General features: G+C 39.0%; 1 protein-coding gene across 1 annotated transcript in view; it reads right to left on the bottom strand.

Moving 5' to 3' along the window:
• Positions 1–23,112, bottom strand: part of ANO4 (anoctamin 4) — a 451,959-nt gene that overhangs the window by 71,314 nt on the left and 357,533 nt on the right. Inside the window, exons 16-18 of the mRNA XM_027107320.1 lie at positions 8,967–9,049; positions 2,700–2,840; positions 32–196 (exon numbers count right to left, since the gene is read on the bottom strand). Of these exons, the coding sequence (XP_026963121.1) occupies positions 32–196; positions 2,700–2,840; positions 8,967–9,049 (389 nt within the window). The remainder of the gene's footprint in view (positions 1–31; positions 197–2,699; positions 2,841–8,966; positions 9,050–23,112) is intronic.

Here is a 23,112-nt window from a genome sequence, read left to right as displayed (position 1 = left end):
CATTTGACTAGTTACCTTGCAGCTCACTTACCACGTTCAGCAGCATGATGATGCAGAAATTGATGCACACGGCAGTCCCTGTGGTTGCAACCTGAGAATTATTCCTGATTAACGCCCACTTGAAGGCAGCGAAAGTGCTGACGGTCACCACCCTGTAAATGACGATCCCAAACACGGCGGCGATCACCACGCAGATCTGGCAGGAAGACAGAGGACACCCAGTGAGCACTGTGATGGAATGTTGGAGGAAGGGGCTCCCGCCATCTGGAAAATCCTCGGATGAGGAAACGAGATGAAACGGCAGTGGTCCTGACTCAAGACACCACAACAAAATGCACACTTTTCATGTGGTTGATGCTTTCTCTTGTCTGTTTGTACGTTCTTTGTTATCCAAATAGAAAAGCCACAGAACTTGAGAGCTGATAAACCGTTAGGCTATGGGGTAACACTTTTAAACAGAATATCAGATTGAGCAAATGAACAAATATTTATTGTGGAAATCTTATCGTGTCACTCTTCTGTTTAAAACTATTTATTGGCTTCCTTTTAGGATAAAAGCAAAGCCCTTATGGTGGCCTGGAAGAGTCTCTCCAGCCCCACTGAGTGTTCTTCCCCTCCCTCTGGAGACTCTAGACCTTTTCTTATTGTTTCCAATGGGCTAAGCAGCCTTAATCTTCAAGACCATTTCCTTTGCCCAAAATGCTGATCCACCCATTCCCCTGCCAAACACACACACACACACACACACACACACACACACACACACACACACACACACACACCCTCACGCAGTCTAGTTAATACCTAACTCATTCTTCACATCCCAGCTCAAGAACTACTTCATAATTAATGCTTTTCATGAACGCCCTCTCCTCCCCCCAGGCTTTTTTTTTTGTTATAGGGTACTCTTCTTTCAGTATACAACTTATAATTTCTAACAATTTGTTTGATTATTGCTAGTCTCTCCCACTTAGATGGTAAGCTCCATCTGGGTAAGGATGGTAACTGTCATTTCTGCAGCAACTTAGCATCATGCCAAGTGCTCAGTTATTTGTTGCTGAAGAAGCCTGTGAGAGGTGCATACTCTTATCTATCAGATATATACACAGACTGAACTGAGGCATCTTCCTCTGAACATTTCATGGTGTTTGAGAAGAATATGGTATATCTTCTCTCTCTATGAATAACGGGAATTTGAGATTCCAAAAAGTTTTGTGGCTTTCATTAGATGACTTGCTTACTATGTCTTTGAGCAGAGACCTTAGCTTACATAGTTGTCAAAAACTGGATCTTAAAGCTGGGCCTCAGGACAGCCTCTGCCAACTTAGAGATTCCTTTCTTTATAGAAGCTTTTTCTGTGTTTCTCACAGACTCTATTTCTGGCTTACTATGAGTCACATGCTCTAAAAGCTCAGGTATGAGCCCTAGCTGAACTGGCTAAAGTAGTAGTAATAATAATAGAAAACAAAGAAACAAAAATCGCCCGTGTCTGAATCCTGGAGCTGCTGATAGGGAGACAGGTGAGAACTACACTGAATTATAGACAAGGGTGGCAATGTGGTAGAATGGAAAGTTCACTGGACTCAGAGTCAGAAGTTAGGTCTGAGTCCTGGTTCAGCTATGAGCTAGCAGTGTGACCTTGGGCACATAGCTTGCTCTTTCCATGGCTTCTACCTCTATGATCTACCCCATCTGTAGAACAAGGAGAACTTAATTTACGTCCTTAGGTCTTGTCGTGAGAAACAAACCCCAAACAATAAATGTGGATGCACTTATAGAAGGCAAAGCCCGGCACAATTGCTATCAAAGCAGCATCTGTAGAAGGGCATGGATCTGAGTCTTGATCTGAGCCGAGGGACACTGGGCTCAGTTCCTTTCTGGCTACGGGGGGTAGACTGTCTGAATTTTCTATTGTCTTGTCCTTCCCAGTCTAACCAACTAGGATATATACTTACAAACACTTGCTATTTGAAAAGAGGAAAGGAGGATCTTCACCATCCTTTCCTGTCTAAAGTGACATTTCTGACATATTTGCATATGTTTTGTTCAGTAATTGACAGGGTCAAAGTTGATCATAAAACGACTTCTTTTTAGGAAAAGCTAACGATCCAGCTTCAAATTAGTGTTTTGCAAACTTGATTAATCATTAGTGAAATAAATGTTTGGGAGTTATAGCTGGCTACATACAGTCTATTAAAAAATAGACTGTAATAAAACAAAAAAAATCAAAGTTCCTTGCATATTGTAAAGATGAACATTGTTTCAATTACCATATTCGGTTTTACACATCTATTTGCGTAGTATATACTAGGTTATGACAACATTTGTATTTATTACTGTACGGGCATTGTAAAAAATGTTTGAAAAACACTGCTGTAGGTATTAATACTATCTCATAGTTTTAGTTCCTTTCATTATGACATAGAGAGACAAATGCAAAGAACAGCAGATTGGAGGATCTGAGCTCTTATCTATTTCTTGGCTAATCTGGGCAAGCCCTTTACCCTTCTGGAGTCTCAGCTGCTTCACCTGTAAAATGCAGACAGCAATGCCATCCCTGACCACCATGTAGAATGGTTGTGAGGACTAAATAACAGAACGTGCAAAAATATATCCAAACACTTGATATGATTATTGTTGTTACCATGCTACAGGTTTGTACTTTATGAAAGAAAGAGTTTTGTAAAAAAGTTTCAGACCATAAAGAATATTCCAGATGCAGAAACAATAAGTCGGCTGCATTTATCTGCAAATGCTTGATACGGTTCTGGTTTTCCCGAAATGGGATTCATCCGCTCTTTCTTGGAATACTTGGCTTCAAACTGGGGCCGTATTTCTTCCTAAAGAACAAGCAGACACATTTTTATGTACTGAAGAACTGTTCAGACAATAAGAAAAAAATCATTTTACCCCACAGGAAAACCGAGTCAACGAATGCCACAGTCAATGACATGGGCTTGGAAACCGGCCACTTAAAGAAAATCTGCAGAATGGTGATCTAGACTTTTTATCATCAAGGCTATGTAATTTAGACTAATAGTTAAGTGTCTCTATTATCTTTTTAAACTATACTTGAAGAAAGAAACTAAGAATGAGAAAAGGGACCAACTTGTCCTGTCCCTAGTGGTTTGAAACAACTAATAAGCTTTTACTTTTATTAACAGGGAGTGATGTGGACACCAGGACAAAGAAAGCTTCTGAACAGCAAAATGTTCAGAATTCGCTTTGTGAGTTATAATATAATTCTTAGTTTTCTACAATTTTTAAATTTTTCGATTTAGGCAGTTAAAAACATGGTGCATCTATTTTTTAATAAGCTCCAATAGATGTCATTCACCCTTAACCATAGGTTTGAAACGTATTCTTTTTGTTGTTGTTGAGGATTTTTGCATCTATATTCATCAGTGATACTGATCTGTAATTTTCTTTCTTTGTAGTACCTTTGGTTTTGGTATCAGGGTGATGGTGGCCTCATAGAATGAGTTTGGGAGTGTTCCTTCCTCAATTTTTTGGAAGAGTTGAAGAAGGATGGGTGTTAGCTCTTCTCTAAATGAATTCACCTGTGAAGCCATCTGGTCCTGGACTTTTGTTTGTTGGAAGACTTTTAATCAGTTTCAATTTCATTACTTGTGATTGGTCTGTTCATATTTTCTATTTCTTCCTGGTTCAGTCTTGGAAGCTTATACCTTTCTAAGAATTTGTCTATTTCTTCCAGGTTGTCCACTTTATTGACATAGAGTTGCCTGTAGTAGTCTCTTAGGATGCTTTGTATTTCTGTGGTGTCTGTTGTAACTTCTCCTTTTTCATTTCTAATTTTATTGATTTGAGTCCTCTCCCTCTTTTTCTTGATGAGTCTAGCTAATGGTTTATCAATTTTGTTTATCTTCTCAAAGAACCAGCTTTTAGTTTTATTGATCCTTGCTATTGTTTTCTTCATTTCTATTTCATTTGTTTCTGATCTGATCTTTATGATTTCTTTCCTTCTGCTAACTTTGGGTTTTGTTTGTTCTTCTTTCTCTAGTTCCTTTAGGTGTAGGGTTAGATTGTTTGAGATTTTTCTTGTTTCTTGAGGTAGGCTTGTATTGCTATAAACTTCCCTCTTAGAACAGCTTTTGCTGCATCCCGTAGGTTTTGGATCACTGTGTTTTCGTTGTCATTTGTCTCTAGGTATTTTCTGATTTCCTCTTTGATTCTTTAGTGATCTCTTGGTTATTTAGCAATGTATTGTTTAGCCTCCATGTGTTTGTGTTTTTTACGTTTTTTTTTTTTTCCCCTGTAGCTGATTTCAATTCTCATAGCGTTGTGGTCAAAAAAGATGCTTGATATGATTTCAATTTTCTTAAATTTACTGAGGCTTCATTTGTGACCCAAGATGTGATCTATCCTGGAGAATGTTCTGTGTGCCCTTGAGAAGAAAGTGTAATCTGCTGTTTTTGGATGGAATGTCCTATAAATACCAGTTAAATCTACCTCGTCTATTGTGTCATTTAAAGCTTGTGTTTCTTTATTTTCTGTTCGGATGATCTGTCCACTGGTGTAAGGGAGGTGTTAAAGTCCCCCTATTATTGTATTACTGTCAATTTCCTCTTTTAGAGCTGTTAGCAGTTGCCTTATGTATTGAGGTGCTCCTATGTTGTGTGCATATATATTTATAATTGTTATATCTTCTTCTTGGATTGATCCCTTGATCATCATGTAGTGTTCTTCTTTGTCTTTTGTAATAGTCTTTATTTTAAAGTCTATTTTGTCTGATATGAGAATTGCTACTCCAGCTTTCTTTTGATTTTTGTTTGCATGGAATATCTTTTTCCATCACCTCACTTTCAGTCTGTATGTGTCCCTAGGTCTGAAGAGTGGGTCTCTTGTAGACAGCATATATATGGGTCCTGTTTTTGTATCCATTCAGCAAGCCTGTGTCTTTTGGTGGGAGCACTTAATCCATTCACGTTTAAGGTAATTATCGATATGTCTGTCCCTATTACCATTTTCTTAACTGTTATGGGTTTGTTTTTGTAGGTCCTTTTCTTCTCTTGTGTTTCCCACTTAGAGAAGTTCCTTTAGCATTTGTTGTAGAGCTGGTTTGGTGGTGCTGAATCTCATAGCTTTTGCTTGTCTGTAAAGCTTTTGATTTCTCTGTTGAATCTGAATGAGATCCTTGCTGGGTAGAGTAATCTTGGTTGTAGGTTCTTCCCTTTCATCACTTTAAATATATCATGCCACTCCCTTCTGGCTTGTAGGGTTTCTGCTGAGAAATCAGCTGTTAACCTTATGGGAGTTCCCTTGTATGTTATTTGTCGTTTTTCCCTTGTTGCTTTCAATAATTTTCCTTTGTCTTTAATTTTTGTCAATTTGATTACTATGTGTCTCTGCATGTTTCTCCTTGGGTTTATCCTGCCTGGGACTCTGTGCACTTCCTGGACTTGGGTGGCTATTTCCTTTCCCATGTTAGGGAAGTTTTCGACTATAATCTTTTCAAACATTTTTTTGGGTCCTTTCTCTCTCTCTTCTCCTTCTGGGACCCCTATAATGCAAATGCTGTTGCGTTTAATGTTGTCACAGAGGTCTCTTAGGCTGTCTTCATTTCTTTTCATTCTTTTTTCTTTATTCTGTTCTGTGGCAGTGAATTCCACCATTCTGTCTTCCAGGTCACTTATCTGTTCTTCTGCCTCAGTTATTCTGCTATTGATTCCTTCTCGTGTATTTTTCATTTTAGTTATTGTATTGTTCATCTCTGTTTGTTCTTTAATTCTTCTAGGTCTTTGTTAAACATTTCTTGCATCTTCTCAATCTTTGCCTCCATTCTTTTTCTGAGGTCCTGGATCATCTTCACTGTCATCAACTGAATTCTTTTTCTGGAAGGTTGCCTATCTCCACTTCATTTAGTTGTTTTTCTGGGTTTTATCTTGTTCCTTCATCTGATACATAGCCCTCTGCCTTTTCATCTTGTCTACCTTTCTGTGAATGTGGTTTTTGTTCTACAGGCTGAAGGACTGTAGTTCTTCTTGCTTCTGCTGTCTGCCCTCTGGTGGATGAGGGTATCTAAGAGGCTTGTGCAAGTTTTTTGATGGGAGGGACTTGAAATGTATTCTTAATTAGTATTGAAAACAAGGTAAATACCTTTCAAATCCAGCTAAAATCAAGGTTCCTCTAATTCTAAATCAAGCTGAGATTTCATTTCATTGAGTTGAGTCCCATCCAATGTGAAAAGTTTCTGACTAAAAAGCAATTATGGGATTAGGAAAAGATAATCAGCACAATGGTATTTTGAAGTCATTCTGATTAATTAAGAACTTGTTCTACATGAGTGTCTTGGAAGAGGAGGGAAAATAAGCACAAACTCTGGTGCAGTGGAGACTGAGTTAGTCCAGGCAGAAACACTCAAGACTTAGATGAAGGTACTGACAGAAAGCAAAGAAGGAGCTGACAGAAGAGAGATTATGGAGGATGGGCACAGTCTGGTAGTGGCCTCCCTGTGTAGGAGGAAGGGCAGCCCGTCTCCTGCTGCAGGATAAGCCCAATGCTGACTTTACACAGTGGCAGGTAATGGGGAAGGGCAGGGGGAGATACAGTTATAAACAGCCTCTGCCTCCTTTATTTTAGGTAGTTACACTTTAGGATATAAACAGATCTAGAATATTCTGCTTCTTTGGGAAACTCAATTCATTAGGCTATAAGTGTCATCAAGGGTCACTGAGTTAATCATCCAGAAAATGAGGCCAGTCATGGAGCCAGACCTGTCATCCTGGGTATTACAGGCTGAATTGTGTCCCCACCCCACCCCCCCCCGATTCATAAGTTGAAGTCCTAACCCTCAGTATCTCAAAATGTGTCTATATTTGGAGACAGGGTCTCTACAGATGTAATTGAGTTAAAATGAGGTCATTAGAGTGGACCTTAATCCAACATGACTAGTTTCCTTATAGGAAGAGGAAATTTAGGCAGAGACATGCACAGAGAGAAGACAATGTGAAGATACAGGGAGTAGATGGCTATCTACAACCCAAGGAGAGAGACTGGGAACAGATCCTTCCCTCACGGCCCTCAGAAGAAACCAGCCCTGCCAATACCTTGATCTCAGACTAGCCTCCAAACTGTGGGACAGTCAACTTCTTTTGCTTAAGCCACCCAGTCAGTGGCGCTTTGTTACGGCGGCCCTAGCAAAGTAACATCCTGGGTTACCCCTGAAGAAGGCATGCAGCATGTCTGGGCTCTTCTGTACAGCAAGCTGAGAACCACAGGCTAGAAGTAAGAGGCATTTCTACAATGAATCCCAAACAGAAATAGAATTGCACATGGCCCCTGACATGAGTTCCTGTACACAGGTCTGCTGAGTGAAGGCAGGGTTCAGCACTCCACGCTTTTTAACAGGGCTGCGAGTTCAGAAGCTCTAGACTTCTGAAGGGATATGTTTACCCTAAGGGTACTCACATTGTAGGCCTACCACAAGGGCCAACAGTGACTTTAGACTGGTTTAGTCAAAATTATTGAATGCCCTACTTTATAGCTGAAAGGGGAAAATTTAGAAACATTTTTCTTTAGAAATGAAAACGAAGATGAAGTAATTTGTCTTAGATGACACAGCTGCTTAGTGGTGACTCGGCTTCCCAGGAAAGAGCATTTTCCATCCCACTCGAAAGCCACTCCCATAAACACGTGTAACAAAAACCAGAACAGCTCCACCCAGGAGGAAGTCTTAAATGCAGCCTGGCTGTGGCTGGTAGCCCCCAGAAGTCACCTGGGCAGTCTCTTCCAACTCAGAAAACCATCTTCTAGAGAATGCATGCTTATAAAAGCATGAGAGAGGCCTCATCACAAGAACAGGGATTGAGAATCCCAGTATCATTTCTAGATTTAAAAACTACCCAAATGTGTTCATGGGTGTGAGGAGAAAAGGCAGCCATCCCAGTATCATTTCTAGATTTAAAAACTACCCAAATGTGTTCATGGGTGTGAGGAGAAAAGGCAGCCATCCACGAGGCATGATTTGAGGGAAAAAACACTCCCCTCAAAATTATCTCCCACACCAAGCCTATCCCAGGGCTAAAATTCTCAGTTATGTTTACAGAAGATTCCTTTTAATTTATAAAAATATATATCTGTGTCTCTTGGAAGGAAAACACCCATTGATACCCATTATCATATCATATATGACTAGTGTATTTGATTTACTGGCCCAGCAAGGCTCTGAGGAAATGGTACTCAGGAGAGGTAGGAGATAATGGATGAGAGGAAGGGAAGAGGAGTTCAGGCCAGGCACATGGTGACCAAACCCATCCATGGGTCCTCGAGACTTCTGACAGGAATGGGGCAAGGAGAGAGAGGATAAAGACCAGACACAGGTTAGGAAAGGGCATGGTGTATTGGCCTAGAAGGGGATAAAGGGAGAGTGACATGTTGAGAAAGTGAAGTCTGTGGGACTGAGTTTACCTCTCCTGGACGGTTTTATCTAGAGCTGGTCCTGCTTTTAGCCACATCCACCAAATAGGCTGTTTGAGGAGTGGTTTCCCTTCAGTATTTATCACTTAGGGGAACACTACTGAGCCTGTGCACATCTGGTCACTGTCCAGGGTCCTGTAGAGTTCACAGAACCATTTCCTTGGAGTACTTAGGAGGTCTGCTTCCATGCGCCTACAACTGTGAAGCTAATATTCTCCTTCTGATAAAGTAAAGAGAATGGATAATATTTAAGGAAACTAAACAAATCTTACTACCAATTCTTCTGATGCCTCTACCTACAAGTGAAATGCTTTACTTAGTCATGGAATTTTACTCCACTAAGAAATCAAAATGTTGTATGCTTTTTTTTTAATTCCTCTTGAAATTTCCTATAAAGACAGGTATAAAAAATGCTTTATGAATCAACCTGACTTCCATCACAGGCCAGAGAGCGATGACTCAAGAGGGACTGTGTATTTCTTGGTTATCGGCTTTTTTTACAAAAGAAAATTGAGGTAAATGATACAAACCTCCTCTTCTTCCCAGTCTATCAAATCCCAGTCATAAGCAATTACTGCTCTCCGTCTTTTCCAAAACTCCAGGAAAACTGTCGCTGGAACAAGCAGAGAAAGGCAGACATTTTCAAATAAAACAATGCCTTTAACTGTGCCAATGGATAATGAGGCCATTGTAAAGAATGACAGTTTGTGTAAGCATTCTTGAATATCAGAATTTCTAGATAAACTTTATTTAACAAGGATCATTTTCTGAGAATTACTAAGTCTGTGTCAAACACAATGAAAACTTAGAGATTTAAATTAAGCTGATTTGCAAGTCATAGCAGAGCAGACTTACTAGAATGACGAAGCTCCTGAGATGTAAGAACACAGAAAACTAAGTTACCAACATCATTTGAAAAGTGAGGGGCAGAAAAGGAAAAGCAAAGCTTAGCAGTTCACATGTATTTGATTGCCAGTGATCTCTTGTCCCCCAAATTCTCCTCAGGATAAATATCTGTGTAGACTGTATCTTCCTATTTTACTGAAGGAAGCTGTTTTGTTGGAGGAAGCTGTCCTGTTGCTTCTCTTTTCTCCAAACCATCTCTTTATTGTCACATTGAAGGCAAAAGTGTGTAAATTCTGTTAAGAACCTTTCCCAACCTGTTGGCCTCCCTACCCAGGTAAAGCTGGGAGTGATCCTCATTTAGCCAAAGTAACTTTCTACTCAATTCAATTTAAAAATATCAACACAAATGAATTGTTGAGCATTATAAAATGATAGAGAGATCAAAAAATAATCAAGACACATTCCTGCTGCCTTGGAAGTCACAAGCCCAATGAGGGAACACATACACTCAGTTACTCACTCAGAGGATGACTGCAACTAAGGATATCACAGAGATACCCTAGGAGAGGTAATTGTTAACCATCTCTATTGGGCCTTGCTGTGTAGTCAGACTTCAAAAGGGAAAAATATGTCATATATTTGGAATCAGTTTCATGGGGTAAGGTAAAATCCAAATGTCCATTCCAAAGAGAGATAACTACTTCCTTCTTTTCTACTCCCCCTTGATCTCACACTACCTCCTTATTAGTGGTATTCGGACACAGAAGACATGTTTAAAAATAAGTAACTGGAAAGACAGTATAGGGTAATAGTTAAGAGCTCTCTGGCTTGTGACCTAGACATTCCTAGATTTGAAATCCAGTTCAGATACAAGCTGTGCTATCACTGGCAAACGAATTCACTTTTCTAATTCTCAATTTCCTGCTAAGCAAATGAGGGATGGCAATCTAATCCCTATCCGCGATGGCAAAATTCAAAATGCTCTAAAAATTGTAAGTTTCTTCCCCTAAGTTTGGCACAAATTCATCTTGTGGCAAGCTGTGACTTCGACTGAGGTGAGGCTACTCAAAGTCTTCATTTATCCCTCTTAGTGAGAGTACACATACGTTGAAAGCAGCCATATTGATGTATTTGAATATGGGGTACTTCCCAGACCTCATGGGGTATTATAGAATATATGATATATGTACCACAGTGCCTCTCTAAAATCTGAAAAATTCAGAGTATAGTCGTTAAGAAAGTCACGCCTAAAATAATCAAGTGCTTAATTCTAGAAGTGGGAAATGGAAACAAACATATGTCTTTGGAGGTTAATAAAAGTGCCGAACTATTTACAACAGCCAAGATATGGAAGCAATCTAAATGTCCATTGACAGAGGAGTAAAGATATATATACACATATATATGCAATGGAATATTGTATATACATTACAATATATATACATTGTATATATATATATATACAATGGAATATTAGCCATAAAAAAGAATGAAATAATGCCATCTGCAGCAACATGAATGGACCTAGAGATTGTCATACTGAGTGAAGTAAGTCAGACAGAGAAAAGACAAGTATCATGATATCACTTATATATGGAATCTTAAAAAAATGTACAAATGAACTTATTTACAAAACCGAAACAGAGTCACAGCTGTAGAAAACAAACTTATGGTTACCAGGGGGAAAGGGGGGAGGGATAAATTGGGAGATTGGGATTGACATATACACACTACTATAAATAAAACAGGTAAGTAATAAGGACCTACTGTATAGCACAGGGAAATTTACTCAATACTATGTAATGACCTATATGGGAAAAGAATCTAAAAAAGAATAGATATATGTACATGTATAACTGATTCACTTTGCTGTACACCTGAAACTAACACAACATTGTAAATCAACTATACTCCAATTAAAAATGAAGAAAGAAAAGTGCCAAAAACTGAGCAGCTATTTTCCACTGGAATCCTTGCCAGGGGTCTTACTGCGTCAGGGGTTCCCAAGACCACCTCCAGTCTCGATGATTCACTAGGAGGACTCATAGGACTCAGCATATAGTGGTACATATGGCTAAGATTTACTACAGTGAAAGGATATAAAGCAAAATCAGCAGAGGGAAAAGGCACATGGGGTGAAGTCTGGTGGAAACCAGGTGCAAGCTTCCAAGAGTCCCCTCCCAGTGGAGTCACACAGCATGTACTTAATTCCCCAGTAATGAGTTGTGACAACACGTGAAATGTCGTCTAACAGGGAAGTTCATTAGAAACTCAGTGCCCAGGGTTTTTATCAGGGGCTGGTCACATAGACATCCTTTGCCTAGCACGTTCCAAAATTCCCAAGCCTCACAAAAAATCAGGAGGTATTCAGCACAAACCATAATGTTTGAGCAAACCGTTTCAAATGTAAAACAAGTTACTCTTAGCAGTTAGGGTGGTAGAAACTCTCCTGAAATTTAAGTTCCCAGATGCCAGCCACGGGCCAGCCCTGTAAAGCAGGACTCTCTAAGGCAGGCCTGCTGTGTTAACTTCTTTCTGCACATTTGCCCTCTGCCTCACCAAATTATCTTTTCCTTGCATGGGGTCCCTGAAACATCTCCTTGACTAGGTCCTCTGGCCCTTCAAACAAATGCCACTTTATTGATTTTCTCTCTTTGGTCTCCAGAGTCCCTCCTAGCCTTGAAGAGACAAGGCAGCCAAGCCTTGAATGTGTGGCTTTTCTCCGTAAGAAGAAAAGCTTTGGACCCCTTGGCCTCAGAAAGGCTTGCTCAGGGGTCATGCTGGGATGGCCTAAGGCCACACGATACACATCCAGTCTGTCTTATAGGCCGTTGCTGCTCCCAACAAGCCCCATTGACCCATCTGTGGTTCTCGTCTGTAGGAACTGATTTCCAAGACAAGCCAGTGGCTGTAAGAATTATTCCACCAGCTTCCTTCTCCCCAGCATGTGCTGAACCCTGCCTCAAGGAGAAAGAAACTCGAAGCAGTAATTCCCTTCTTCAGCCAATAATCCTCTCCTCTCTTCCATTCTAGAACTTGGGAAGATGAGAAGAAGAAATGAATTGTTTGTGCAGCTGCCATTTTCTTGTGTCTTTGTGTGAAAATCCCCATTCATCTGAGGAGGAATATGCTTCTATCTCTATGTATGAACTAGGATGTAATCAAACCAATATAGGTGATCTCTTCTCAAGGCAAAGCTCCAATCCCCCACCCTCATAACTCCATGATTTAAGTCCTTTGTCTAAATACACAGCTCTGGGAGCCCATGTGCTTTGGGTGTGGTAAGTTATATGCTGCCTTATGTCATGAGCTCACACTTTCCTCTTTGTCTCCTTTGAAGCTGGCTTATGCTACACGTATATGTATCCATCTATATATATATCTTTATATTATATCTTTCTTTTATACTGCCCAGTACTATGATTAAGTTTGATTAAAAGTATATTTCTTTTGGAACTTCCCTGGCGGTCCAGTGGTTAAGACTTTGCCTTTCCAATGCAGGGGGTGTGGATTCGATCCCTGGTCGGGGAGCTGAGATCCCACATGCCCCAGGGCCAAAAAACCAAAACATAAAACAGAAGCAACGTTGTGACAAATTCAATAAAGACTTTAAAACTGGTCCACATGAAAAAAATCTTTAAACAAAATTTTTAAAAAGTATATTTCTTTTATATATTGATTCTCAAAAGACTGAACATTCTGACGTGTTTTGTCAACATTTTCTAATATATGCAATTATTTCCACAAGAATTTGGCCCCCAAATTTCCTTTTTCTCAGCTACGTACTGCTAGCATTTTGAACTTCTTAGATTCCAATCTATCTTTCCATGTTGCTAATGATTTTTCTAAACCCCAATCTAACCAGGTCTCCGAGCAGGGGCTCGTCAATAAAGTCACATCACCCATAAAATAAAGCCCTGTTACCAGCCCAGGATACAAGGATCCTAAGGACGCTGCTTGTGCCCAACTCTCCACCCTGTACTTCTACCTGATCTACCCACAAACAAGTTCACCTGAGATGTTAATGCCAATCTCAAACAACAATCCTCTCACAACAATAGTTGACACATTATGAAATTCTGAGACTTCTGTCAGTGCAGACAGGGTCAGGATTAGTGTTCAGGTAGGTTAGTGTTCAAATAGCAAGACACTCTTGGCTCCGAATCACACACAATTGAGAAGTTTGTCACATGCAGCCCATAAGGGACACAAAAGGAAGACATGACATAGAGTGTTCGGCAGGCCACACTCTATTATCATTTTCTTAAATAGAATAATTATGGTTTGTGGCTGACTCCTATGCATGTACTGAAACCATTTATCATCTTTCTAAGCATAGTGCGATTATATCTCCCAGGTTTAACTGCAGTTATATGAGCTAAATTTTGGCCAATGAAAAGTAAGTAGAAGTGATGTGCGTCACTTTTGGGCTGAGGAATTAAGAAGTAGGTGTATCCTCCCTATGCTTCTTTTCTCCTTTTGCTCGATGAATGGAGAGAACTCTGAGGATCTAGAAGAGGATGGAGCCATGAGATGGAAGGAATTTGAGTACTTGGATGACCAGGTAGAAGGCTATCTGACAACCAGGAACACCTGATTGGGTTTTAAGTTTGTGGGTTCTACTGAGCATCAAGGTTTTGCAGTTAGTATATTACGGCAGCTAACTTTACTGCTCCTAACTGATATAGGGATTTTTCTGGAAAGTATAGCCATGATTAACATTCTGCAAATAGTTAGAAAAAAACCCATTGAATAACTATCTTTCATCATCTTCCTAAGGCATTTATAGAGACCTATGCAGGGAAATCTCCTCTTTCAGCTGCATATCTTAAGTTCCATGGCAGGGTTGAAATACTGTACCATTTATTTAGTTACTGTATAGTAAGTATTTATTACATCTTAGGTACTAATCTTTATTTTCTAAAAAGCTTGTAAAGTTTGGTATTATTTTCATTATTCTATGGATGAAAAATTTGAGGTACAGAGAACTCACAAGGCTAGTAAAAAACAGAACTGAGATTTGAACCTGATTTGCCTCTTTTTTGGCTTAAAACAGTAGCAATTTATTTTTTCACAGTTCTGGAGCTTACAAGTCCAAAATCAAGGTGTTAGCAGGGTTGGTTCCTACTGGAAGCTTTGAGGGAGAGTCTGTTCCATGCTTCTCCCCTAGCTTCTTGTGGTTTCCCACAATCCTTGGCATCCCTGGATTTGCAGAGGTACTGCTCCTCTACCTCTGTCTTCACATGGCATTCTCCCCTGTGAGTGTCTGTGTCTCTGTTTTCTCTTCTTATAAGGACACCAGTCATACTGGTAATCCAGTATGGCCTCCTCTTAACTTCGTTACGTCTTCAAAGACCCTATTTCCAAATAAGGTCACTTTCACAGGTATCAGGAGTTAGAACCTCAACATATCCTTTTTGGGGGGACACAATGCAACCCACAACAGGGATGCTTGGGCTGTTACAAGGACTAGGGGCACAACTGGCATTTAGAGTAGGAGCCAGAGGTGCTAACTACATGACTCCTAGCTACGAGCCCACACTCTAATCTGGGAGCTTTAACTTCTATTGAAATGGGAAAAGCCAAAAAGAGAGACAAAGGAAGACAAAGAAAGCCTACTCTCCCAACCACAGGAGCTGAAACTAGTTATAAATCAGAAGTGCTGTGCCCCAGGGTTATAGGTTCACTGTGCGAGCCTGACATTAGCTCTGTATCCTTCTCTCTGATCTATACTCTTCTTCTGGGAGGCCTGGAAAAGTCCACACTTATTCCCAAAGCTACTAGGGATACAATGCTGCCAATTTTTGCCCTCTGGTAACATAATAGGTATTGAGAGGCCTAATTTGATTCTTCACTTTAAAAATGTCTGCACTGGTAGTCCAGAGGAAAATTATGTTTAATCCCAGAAAACAATTTTAAAGGCATTTTTCTTATTTTTGAAAAAACAAGGAGCTTAAAGATCCTACAGTCTAAAGTCTTTCCTTGAGAAAAGATTATGTTCCATTTGTTTGGAGAAAAAGAATTGAGCTCTGGCCAGGAATAAAATGAGGAGTACCTATGAGTGAGTACTTATGATTTTAATTTCAGAATGATGACCTGCTGTCTGATGACTCAAAGCATTTTCAGAAATCTGGTCAAGGTGATTCTCTTACTTCCTAGGAAAGCAGAATGACTTACTTCATACACACCTTCAGTCATTTTTTTCCCAATGCTAATTTTAATTTTTAAAAGTAAAATTAATAATACTAACAGATTTCATCTTTTCAGTCCTTTATAATTTTCTGAGAATGTTCATTTGGAGGAAGAACAGAGGAATTTATTTTAAAGTCTATTTTGTCTGATATGAATATTGCTACTCCAGTTTTTTTTGATTTCCATTTGCATGGAATACCTTTCTCCATCCTCTCACTTTCAGTCTGTATGTGTTCCTAGACCCAAAGTGAGTGCCCTCGTAGACAGCATATCTATGGGTCTTGTTTTTGGTATCCATTCAGCCAGTCTATGTCTTTTGGTTGGAGCATTTAATCCATTTACATTTAAGGTAATTATTGATATATATGTTGCTATTGTTATTTTCTTAATTTTTTTTATAGGTCTTTTTCTTCCCTTCCTCTTTTGTCCTCTGCTCTTGTGTTTCTTGCCTAGAGAAGTTCCTTTAGTGTTTGTTGTAAACTGGTTTGGTAGTGCTGAATTCTCTTAGCTTTTGCTTGTCTGGAAAGCTTTTGACTTTTCCACTGAATCTGAATGAGAGCCATGCTGGGTAGAGCAGAGGAGTTTAAATGATGTGCTTTTCAAGAACCTAGAAATAAAGGAATAAGTCACATCCTGAGAGCTTAACTTGTAAAATCTTCACACAATGAGTGAGCTTAGTTAGAAGTCACAAACTCAAGTGCTAAATGGGTCGGATCAGTACAAAACCTGGAAGAAGCCATACAATAGGGAGTGGTGGGGTTTGGGACAAATTGGGAAGTGTATGCACCATGTAAAGTGGTAGGTTTTTCTCAGTTCTCATTGATTCTGCTGTGGCAAGTTCTTCAAATTTTTCAAAAGGAACTATGAAAATGTATTTTCACATGGACTATCTCAATTTTAAAATGTTAAGAGTTTATTCATATATTTTAAAAATTGGTGAAAACCAAACAGAATATTTTTATGGGTTGCTAATTTGCAACATTTGAGGTAGGCCATTGGAAGTAATAATGCAAATGAATATAAATGAGTGACTGGAGAATTTGTGAAACACTCTAAAATGCCAAGATGAGGGTAATCTCAGGATCCAGGAAGGACAGGAATGTGACTCCATTTTAAGAAGCCGAAACTATTACTGGCATTGGGACCTCTTCTGGAGAAAGTCAGTGTGTCCAGATAGGGGAAAAACAAGGGTAGCTGAGGAAAAACAAGGGCCTAAGAACACAAATTTGGTAGTTTCATCTAATGTAGATATTAGAAAGGTATCCTGACATGGGATAAGAATGATTAATCAAGCAGAAAAAAAATAGTTCTTGCTCCCCTCTTTTGTTCATTTAACAATTATTAATTGCATTCTTTTAATGTTCTAGGGATTTTGCTAGCTGTATTGATTCCCATGCTCAAACAACATATGGTGATTAATTTGGTTTCCCAAGTTTCCTGACAGAGGAATAATGTGATGGTCATTATAAAATAATATTCACTACCATATACCTGTATTTTCACATACTAGCTTATGCACTGGTGTTTGCAGAGTTTAGAAGAGTCTGTATCCCCAGGTCAGATTAGCTCTGGGTATTCCAACAGTGTTTCTGAACTGGTATTGCCTAGGAGACACCATGGATCATGGCAGTTTCTCCAGGGAACCACAATTGTCTGAGGCCTTGTCTGAGCGTATGCTTCCCTTCTATAAGAAGCCATTAAACTGCAGCAGGCTGAGGACTTTCGCTTCCACTCATGAGGATTAACTACTACAATATAAGAAACAGCTGTTATCAGCACTGGACAAGAGACAGTGCAAACCTGTGACACCAAGAGGAAAGAAATAAATGAGGTGGGCCCTAGGAGCATACCAACTCATTGCTTCTAGGCAGTTCCCAGGATACAGTTCAGGCAGGGAGAACAAAAACAGGGCCTAGTGGTCTTACTGAGCTGGGGAGACAGAGATTGAGTAGGGAGGGTGAGTTGGCAATTATCTATGGGGCAGAATACCAGAAAGGAAGGAGCTATACTAAAAGAAAGCTGCAATATCAGCAACAAGGTCCCCTCTACTCTTGACATGCATAGGGTGAAACTACATGAGGCTGCTTGGTAGCTAAACAATCCTCAGAGTTCACAGAGGGCCAGAAGTAGTTCACAATCCCACTAGTCAGAATGCAGAGTATTATAATACATAGGTATTATAAGAGGCCTAATACAGGTGATGCCTTAGTTGTGGACTATTGTAAGTCTCTGGACTTACAATAAACAAGCTAAACACAAGTTTCAAAAGGATCAAACAGGGCTGCAAGTTAGTTAACTGCATGCCTGAACGAAGTCCAGCACTAAAGAAACACAACAAAACCCCAAAACTCAACACTTTCCAGCACTGAATAAAAAATTACCAGGAATGCAAATTAGCAGGAAAATAAAACCTATAACTAAGAGAAAATTCAATCAATCTCAGACTGACAGCCTAGAAATGATAGAGCAAGGATGACAAAACAACTACAGTTGGCCCTTGAACAATGTGGGGGTTAGGGGTGCCGACCCCCATGCAGTTGAAAAATTCACATATAACTTTATAGTAGGCCTTCCGTATCAGCAGTTCCACATCTGTGGATTCAACCAATTGCTGATCATATAGTACTGCAGTACATATTTATTGAAAAAAAATCTGCATATAAGTGGACCTGTGCAGTTCAAATCTGCGCTGTTCAAGAATCAACTGTATTATAAATATGCTTCATATGTCAAGAAGGTAGATAAAAACCTGAACACAATGGGGAAAGTGATAAAATATACAAAAAGATCCAATTGATTAAAATCTGAGATGAAAAATACAAGACAGGAAAAGAAAAATACACTGGATAGGATTAACAGAAGATTAGCTTTTTCAGAAGAAAAGATCAGTGAACCTGAAGACAAATCAACAGAAACAATATAAAAAGGAGCCTGGAGAACACAAAGACTAAAAAGACTGAAAAAGGGTAACCAAAGTATAAGTAACCTGTAGGACAATATTCAGCGGTCTAACATACATGTAATTGGAGTACTAGACAATATGATTCTGGAAAATTTTCTAAGAACATGCAAGACCTGTACATTGGAAATTACATAACATTGCTTAAAGAAATTAAATAAATGAAAAGCTAAATGACATTCATGGGTAGAAATATTTGATAGTAAGTCTTCAGTATTCCCAAACTGATTTATTGATTCAATTAAATCACAATCAAATATCAGCATTTTTGGAGGGTAAAAATTGACAAGTTAATTCTAAAATTTATATGGAAATGCAAAGGACCTAAAGCAGACCAAACAATTTTTTAAGTGGAAGATTTCAAAGCTTACTATTATGCTATAATAATCAACACAGTGTTATTACATAAAAGTACACATACAGATCAAACAGAAAAAAATTTCACATGTAGACCTATACATGGCCAACTGATTTTCAACCAAAATATGCCAAGAAAATTCAAGGAAGAAAAGGATAATCTTTCAGCAAGTAGTACTGGAACAACTGGATATCCATATATGCAAAAAAAATGGATCTGACCCTTACCTTACACTATATACAAAAATCAACTTGAAATAACTCATGGACCTAAATATATGTTCTAAAACTACAAGCTCTCTAGAAGAAAATCTTAGGGACCTTGAGTTTGGCAAAGATTTCTTAAAAAAACAAAAATCACAGAATAAAAGAAAAAATTAAATTGGAATATATCAAAAATAAAAACTCTTGCCTTTTATTTATTTTTCATTTTAAACTTTTTATTTGTTTGTTTGTTTGTTTATTTATTTATTTATTTATTGGCCACGCCACAAGGCATGTGGGATCTTAGTTCCCCAACTAGGGATCAAACCTGTGCCCCCTGCAGTTGGAAGCATGAAGTCCTAACCACGGGACTGCCAGTGAATTCCAAGCACTTGCTTTTTATTTTTATTCTTATTTTTTATTTTATTTTTTTAACACCTTTATTGGAGTATAATTGCTTTACGATGGTGTGTTAGTTTCTGCTTTATAACAAAGTGAATCAGTTATACATATACATATGTTCCCATATCTCTTTCCTCTTGTGTCTCCCTCCCTCCCACCCTCCCTACCCCACCCCTCTAGGTGGTCACAAAGCACTGAGCTGATCTCCCTGCAAGTGCTTGCTTTTTAAAACATACCATTAAGAACATAAAAATGAAAGCCACGAACTGGGAAAAATATTTGCAAACATAGTATGCTAAAGGACTTCTCAGATTATATAAATAACTCTTTTAACTTAAAAATAAGAAGACAAACAACCCAATAACAAATGGGCATTTGAACAAACACTTCACTAAAGATGTGCAGATTGCAAACAAGCTCACGGAAAGATGTTCAACATCACTAGTCATCAGGGAAATGCAAATTAAAACCACAATGGGATAACACTATGTACCCACTAGGATGACTAAAATTATAAAGACTAATAATTTCAGGTGTTTGTGAGGATGTGGAACACCTGGAGCTCTCATATAATGCTATTGGGAACGCACAACGGCACAGCTACTTCAGAAAACAATTTTTTATAAAGTTAGACATTCCCTTATTCTATGATCCAGCAATGCCACTCCTAATTATTTTCCCAGGAGAAATAAATACAAAGACTTTTATGCAAATGTGCAAAAAAATTTTATAATAGCCGTTAAGTCTCAGCTGTATTCATAATAGCTAAAAACTGGATTGAATCCAAATGTTTATCAACATTTGGGTAAACAAATGGATAAAATGAATAAACAAATTTTGGTATATTTCAGGCAATGGTATACTATTCTGTACTATAAAGAACAAACTACCAACATATGCAACAATATAAATGAATCTCAACAGCTTTAATCTTAGTGGAAGAAGCCAGAAACAAAATGCTAAATACTGAAAGACTCTATTTGTATGCAATTCTAGAACAGAGTAAACTATAGCGATAGAAAGCACGTTTGAGGCTGCCAAGGGGCTGACTTCAGAGGCTCGAAGAAACTTTCTGGAAAATGAAAATGTTCTATGTCATCATTACAGTGACGGTTACATGACTATATATGTTTGACATAACGTCAAAATGTACACTTAAAATCACTGGATTTTATTTTATGTGAATTACACCTAACTAAAACTGATAAAAATGTCCTATCACCCAGAGGACACCACCATTAATATAATATAAAATACCTTTGTTTAGCTCACAGGAAACATTTTGACCAGGCCCAACTGTGAATGGCTGCAAGTAAGAAGAAATGAACACATCCCCTTCCAGAGTCTGTCCAGAACTAGGAAATATCTACAATGACTTACAGCCTTTTTTATTCTTCCTCCTCACCTCCCCCCTCTTTGTTCCACAAAAGAAACTAGCATCGAAATCTAGGCAAGATAGTTCTTTGGGACACCAGTCCACCATCTTCTCAGTCTTCTGGCTTTTTGAATAAAGTCACTATTCTTTGCCCCAGTATATCACCTCTCGATTTATTGGCCTGTCATGCAGTGAGCAGTAGGACTTTGGACTCGGTGACACTTCTACACCTGAAATCACACTTTATTTGTATACTTTGTATCCTATATTAAAAAAAGTTAAATATAGCTTTGTGTTACATTATTATATGCTTGGAAAGACGATTTTTAATGGCTACTTATAATTTCCTTAACCATTCTATTGTTGGATATTTAGGTTATTTCCAATTTTTGTCTGTCACAAACAACTAAAGCAAGGAAAATATATTTATGTATATGTTTATATATGTTTATAATATATTTGTTTTTTAAAAAATTTATTTATCTTTACTTATTTGTGACTGCGTTGGGTCTTTGTTGCTGTGCACGGGCTTTCTCTAGTTGCAGTGAGCGGAGCCTACTCTTCGTTGCAGTGCGTGGGCGTCTCATTGTGGTGGCTTCTCTTGTTGCAGAGCATGGGCTCTAGGCATGCGGGCTTCAGTAGTTGTGGCACGTGGGCTCAGTAGTTGTGGCTCGTAGGCTCTAGAGCACAGGCTCAGTAGTTGTGGTGCACAGGCTTAGTTGCTCCGTGGCATGTGGGATCTTCCCTGACCAGGGCTCGAACCCATGTCCCCTGCATTGGCAGGCGGATTCTTAACCACTGAGCCACCAGGGAAGCCCAATATATATTTTTTTATTCTGTAATTAAGATCTTCCCTGACACCCAATTCTGCATGATGTTTTAACTGAGCACTGGAACAGCCTTCTTAGTGGCTACCTGCTACCTATTGGTCCCCACTTTCACCCCTCCCCACACTGTTGCCACAGTTGCTTCCCAAACACTGATGATGTCACTCCCCAGTTTACAACTTCAGCTGGCTTTCTGCTGCCTACAGGGTGAAGCCATGGTTCTCTGTTGTGGTACAGATGTTGTGTGATAAACAGAACTCAGGCTTCAACATATACTCTTTTATGGCTGAATTGTGTCCCCCCTGCAAAAAAATATGTTGGTGTCCTAAGCTCCAACCTCAGAATGTCACCTTATTTGGAAATAAAATAACTGTAGATTAACTAGTTGAGTTCATACTGGAGTAAGGTGGGCCCTTAATCTAATATGATTCGTGTCCTCATATAAGAAGACCACCATGTGAAGACAACAGAGACACGAGGAGAATGCAGGTGAAGATGGGGGGCAGAGATTGGAGCCATGTTCTCTCCAAGCCAAGGAATGCCAAGGTTTGCTGGCCAGCACAAGAATCTAAGAGAGACACATGGGACAGATTCCCACACAGGGTCTCCCAAAGGAACCAACACTGTTGACACCTTGATTTCGGACATCTAGTCTCCAGAACTGTGAAAGGATAACCTTCTGGGGTTTTAAGCCACCCAGTTTGTGGTATATTGTTACAGCACCCCCTAGGAAACCAGGACACATTCTATGTCCCTAGCACATGTAATGTCTAAGCATTCCTTTTCAGAGTTTTGCTCACACTGTTCTCCACTCAGAATGTTATTCATACCTCCCCCAACTCCATTTATTTGCCTGGCAAATTTAAGACTTGGTTCCAATATCTATTCTTGGGTAAAAGCTTTTCTGCTTTTCCTTTTTGCCTCAGGAAGTTGGCTGCATGGACCCTCACTGTCTCTTTATAAATTGGACTTAAACTAGCATTATAATTACCAACTTCTGAAAGCAGAGATCACACCTTACTCATTTTTTAGGTATACCCAGTGCCAAGGGACAGTGAATATGCACTGTCTGCTGAGTAATGAAATCTTATAACATCCTATAGGAGGTGAATGCCACAGTGGACATACTTCAGAATGACTCCGGAGTTTGGCAGACGAAATCTGGTTTAAAATCCAGACTCCATCACTTACCAGCTGCTGGGTAATCTTAGGCAAGTTGCATAACCTCTCTGAGCCTGAACATCCTCATCTATAAGATGGAGATAGGAATTTCTTCCTGGTGGGTTATGAGAAATTGATGAGGTATCATATGTGACTGCACCTACACACCTAGTAGGCATTTAGTAAATGTATACATTTTCATTTTCTGAATATACAATCACCGTTTTTCGTTGGATATATAGATAAGATTATGAAAATTAGTGTAAATATCTAAAAACAAAAGGCAAATTATTATAAAATTTATTTTCAAAAAATGAGACATACTTCGTTCTTAAATTACTGATGGGACCATA

The sequence above is a fragment of the Aethalodelphis obliquidens genome, unplaced genomic scaffold (genome assembly GCF_003676395.1).
Source record: "Aethalodelphis obliquidens isolate GAN/ISIS:26980383/991018 unplaced genomic scaffold, ASM367639v1 scaffold8, whole genome shotgun sequence".
Taxonomy (NCBI): domain Eukaryota; kingdom Metazoa; phylum Chordata; class Mammalia; order Artiodactyla; family Delphinidae; genus Aethalodelphis; species Aethalodelphis obliquidens.
Note: the sequence above shows the minus strand (reverse complement) of the source record. Positions and strands in the feature narration are given on the sequence as shown.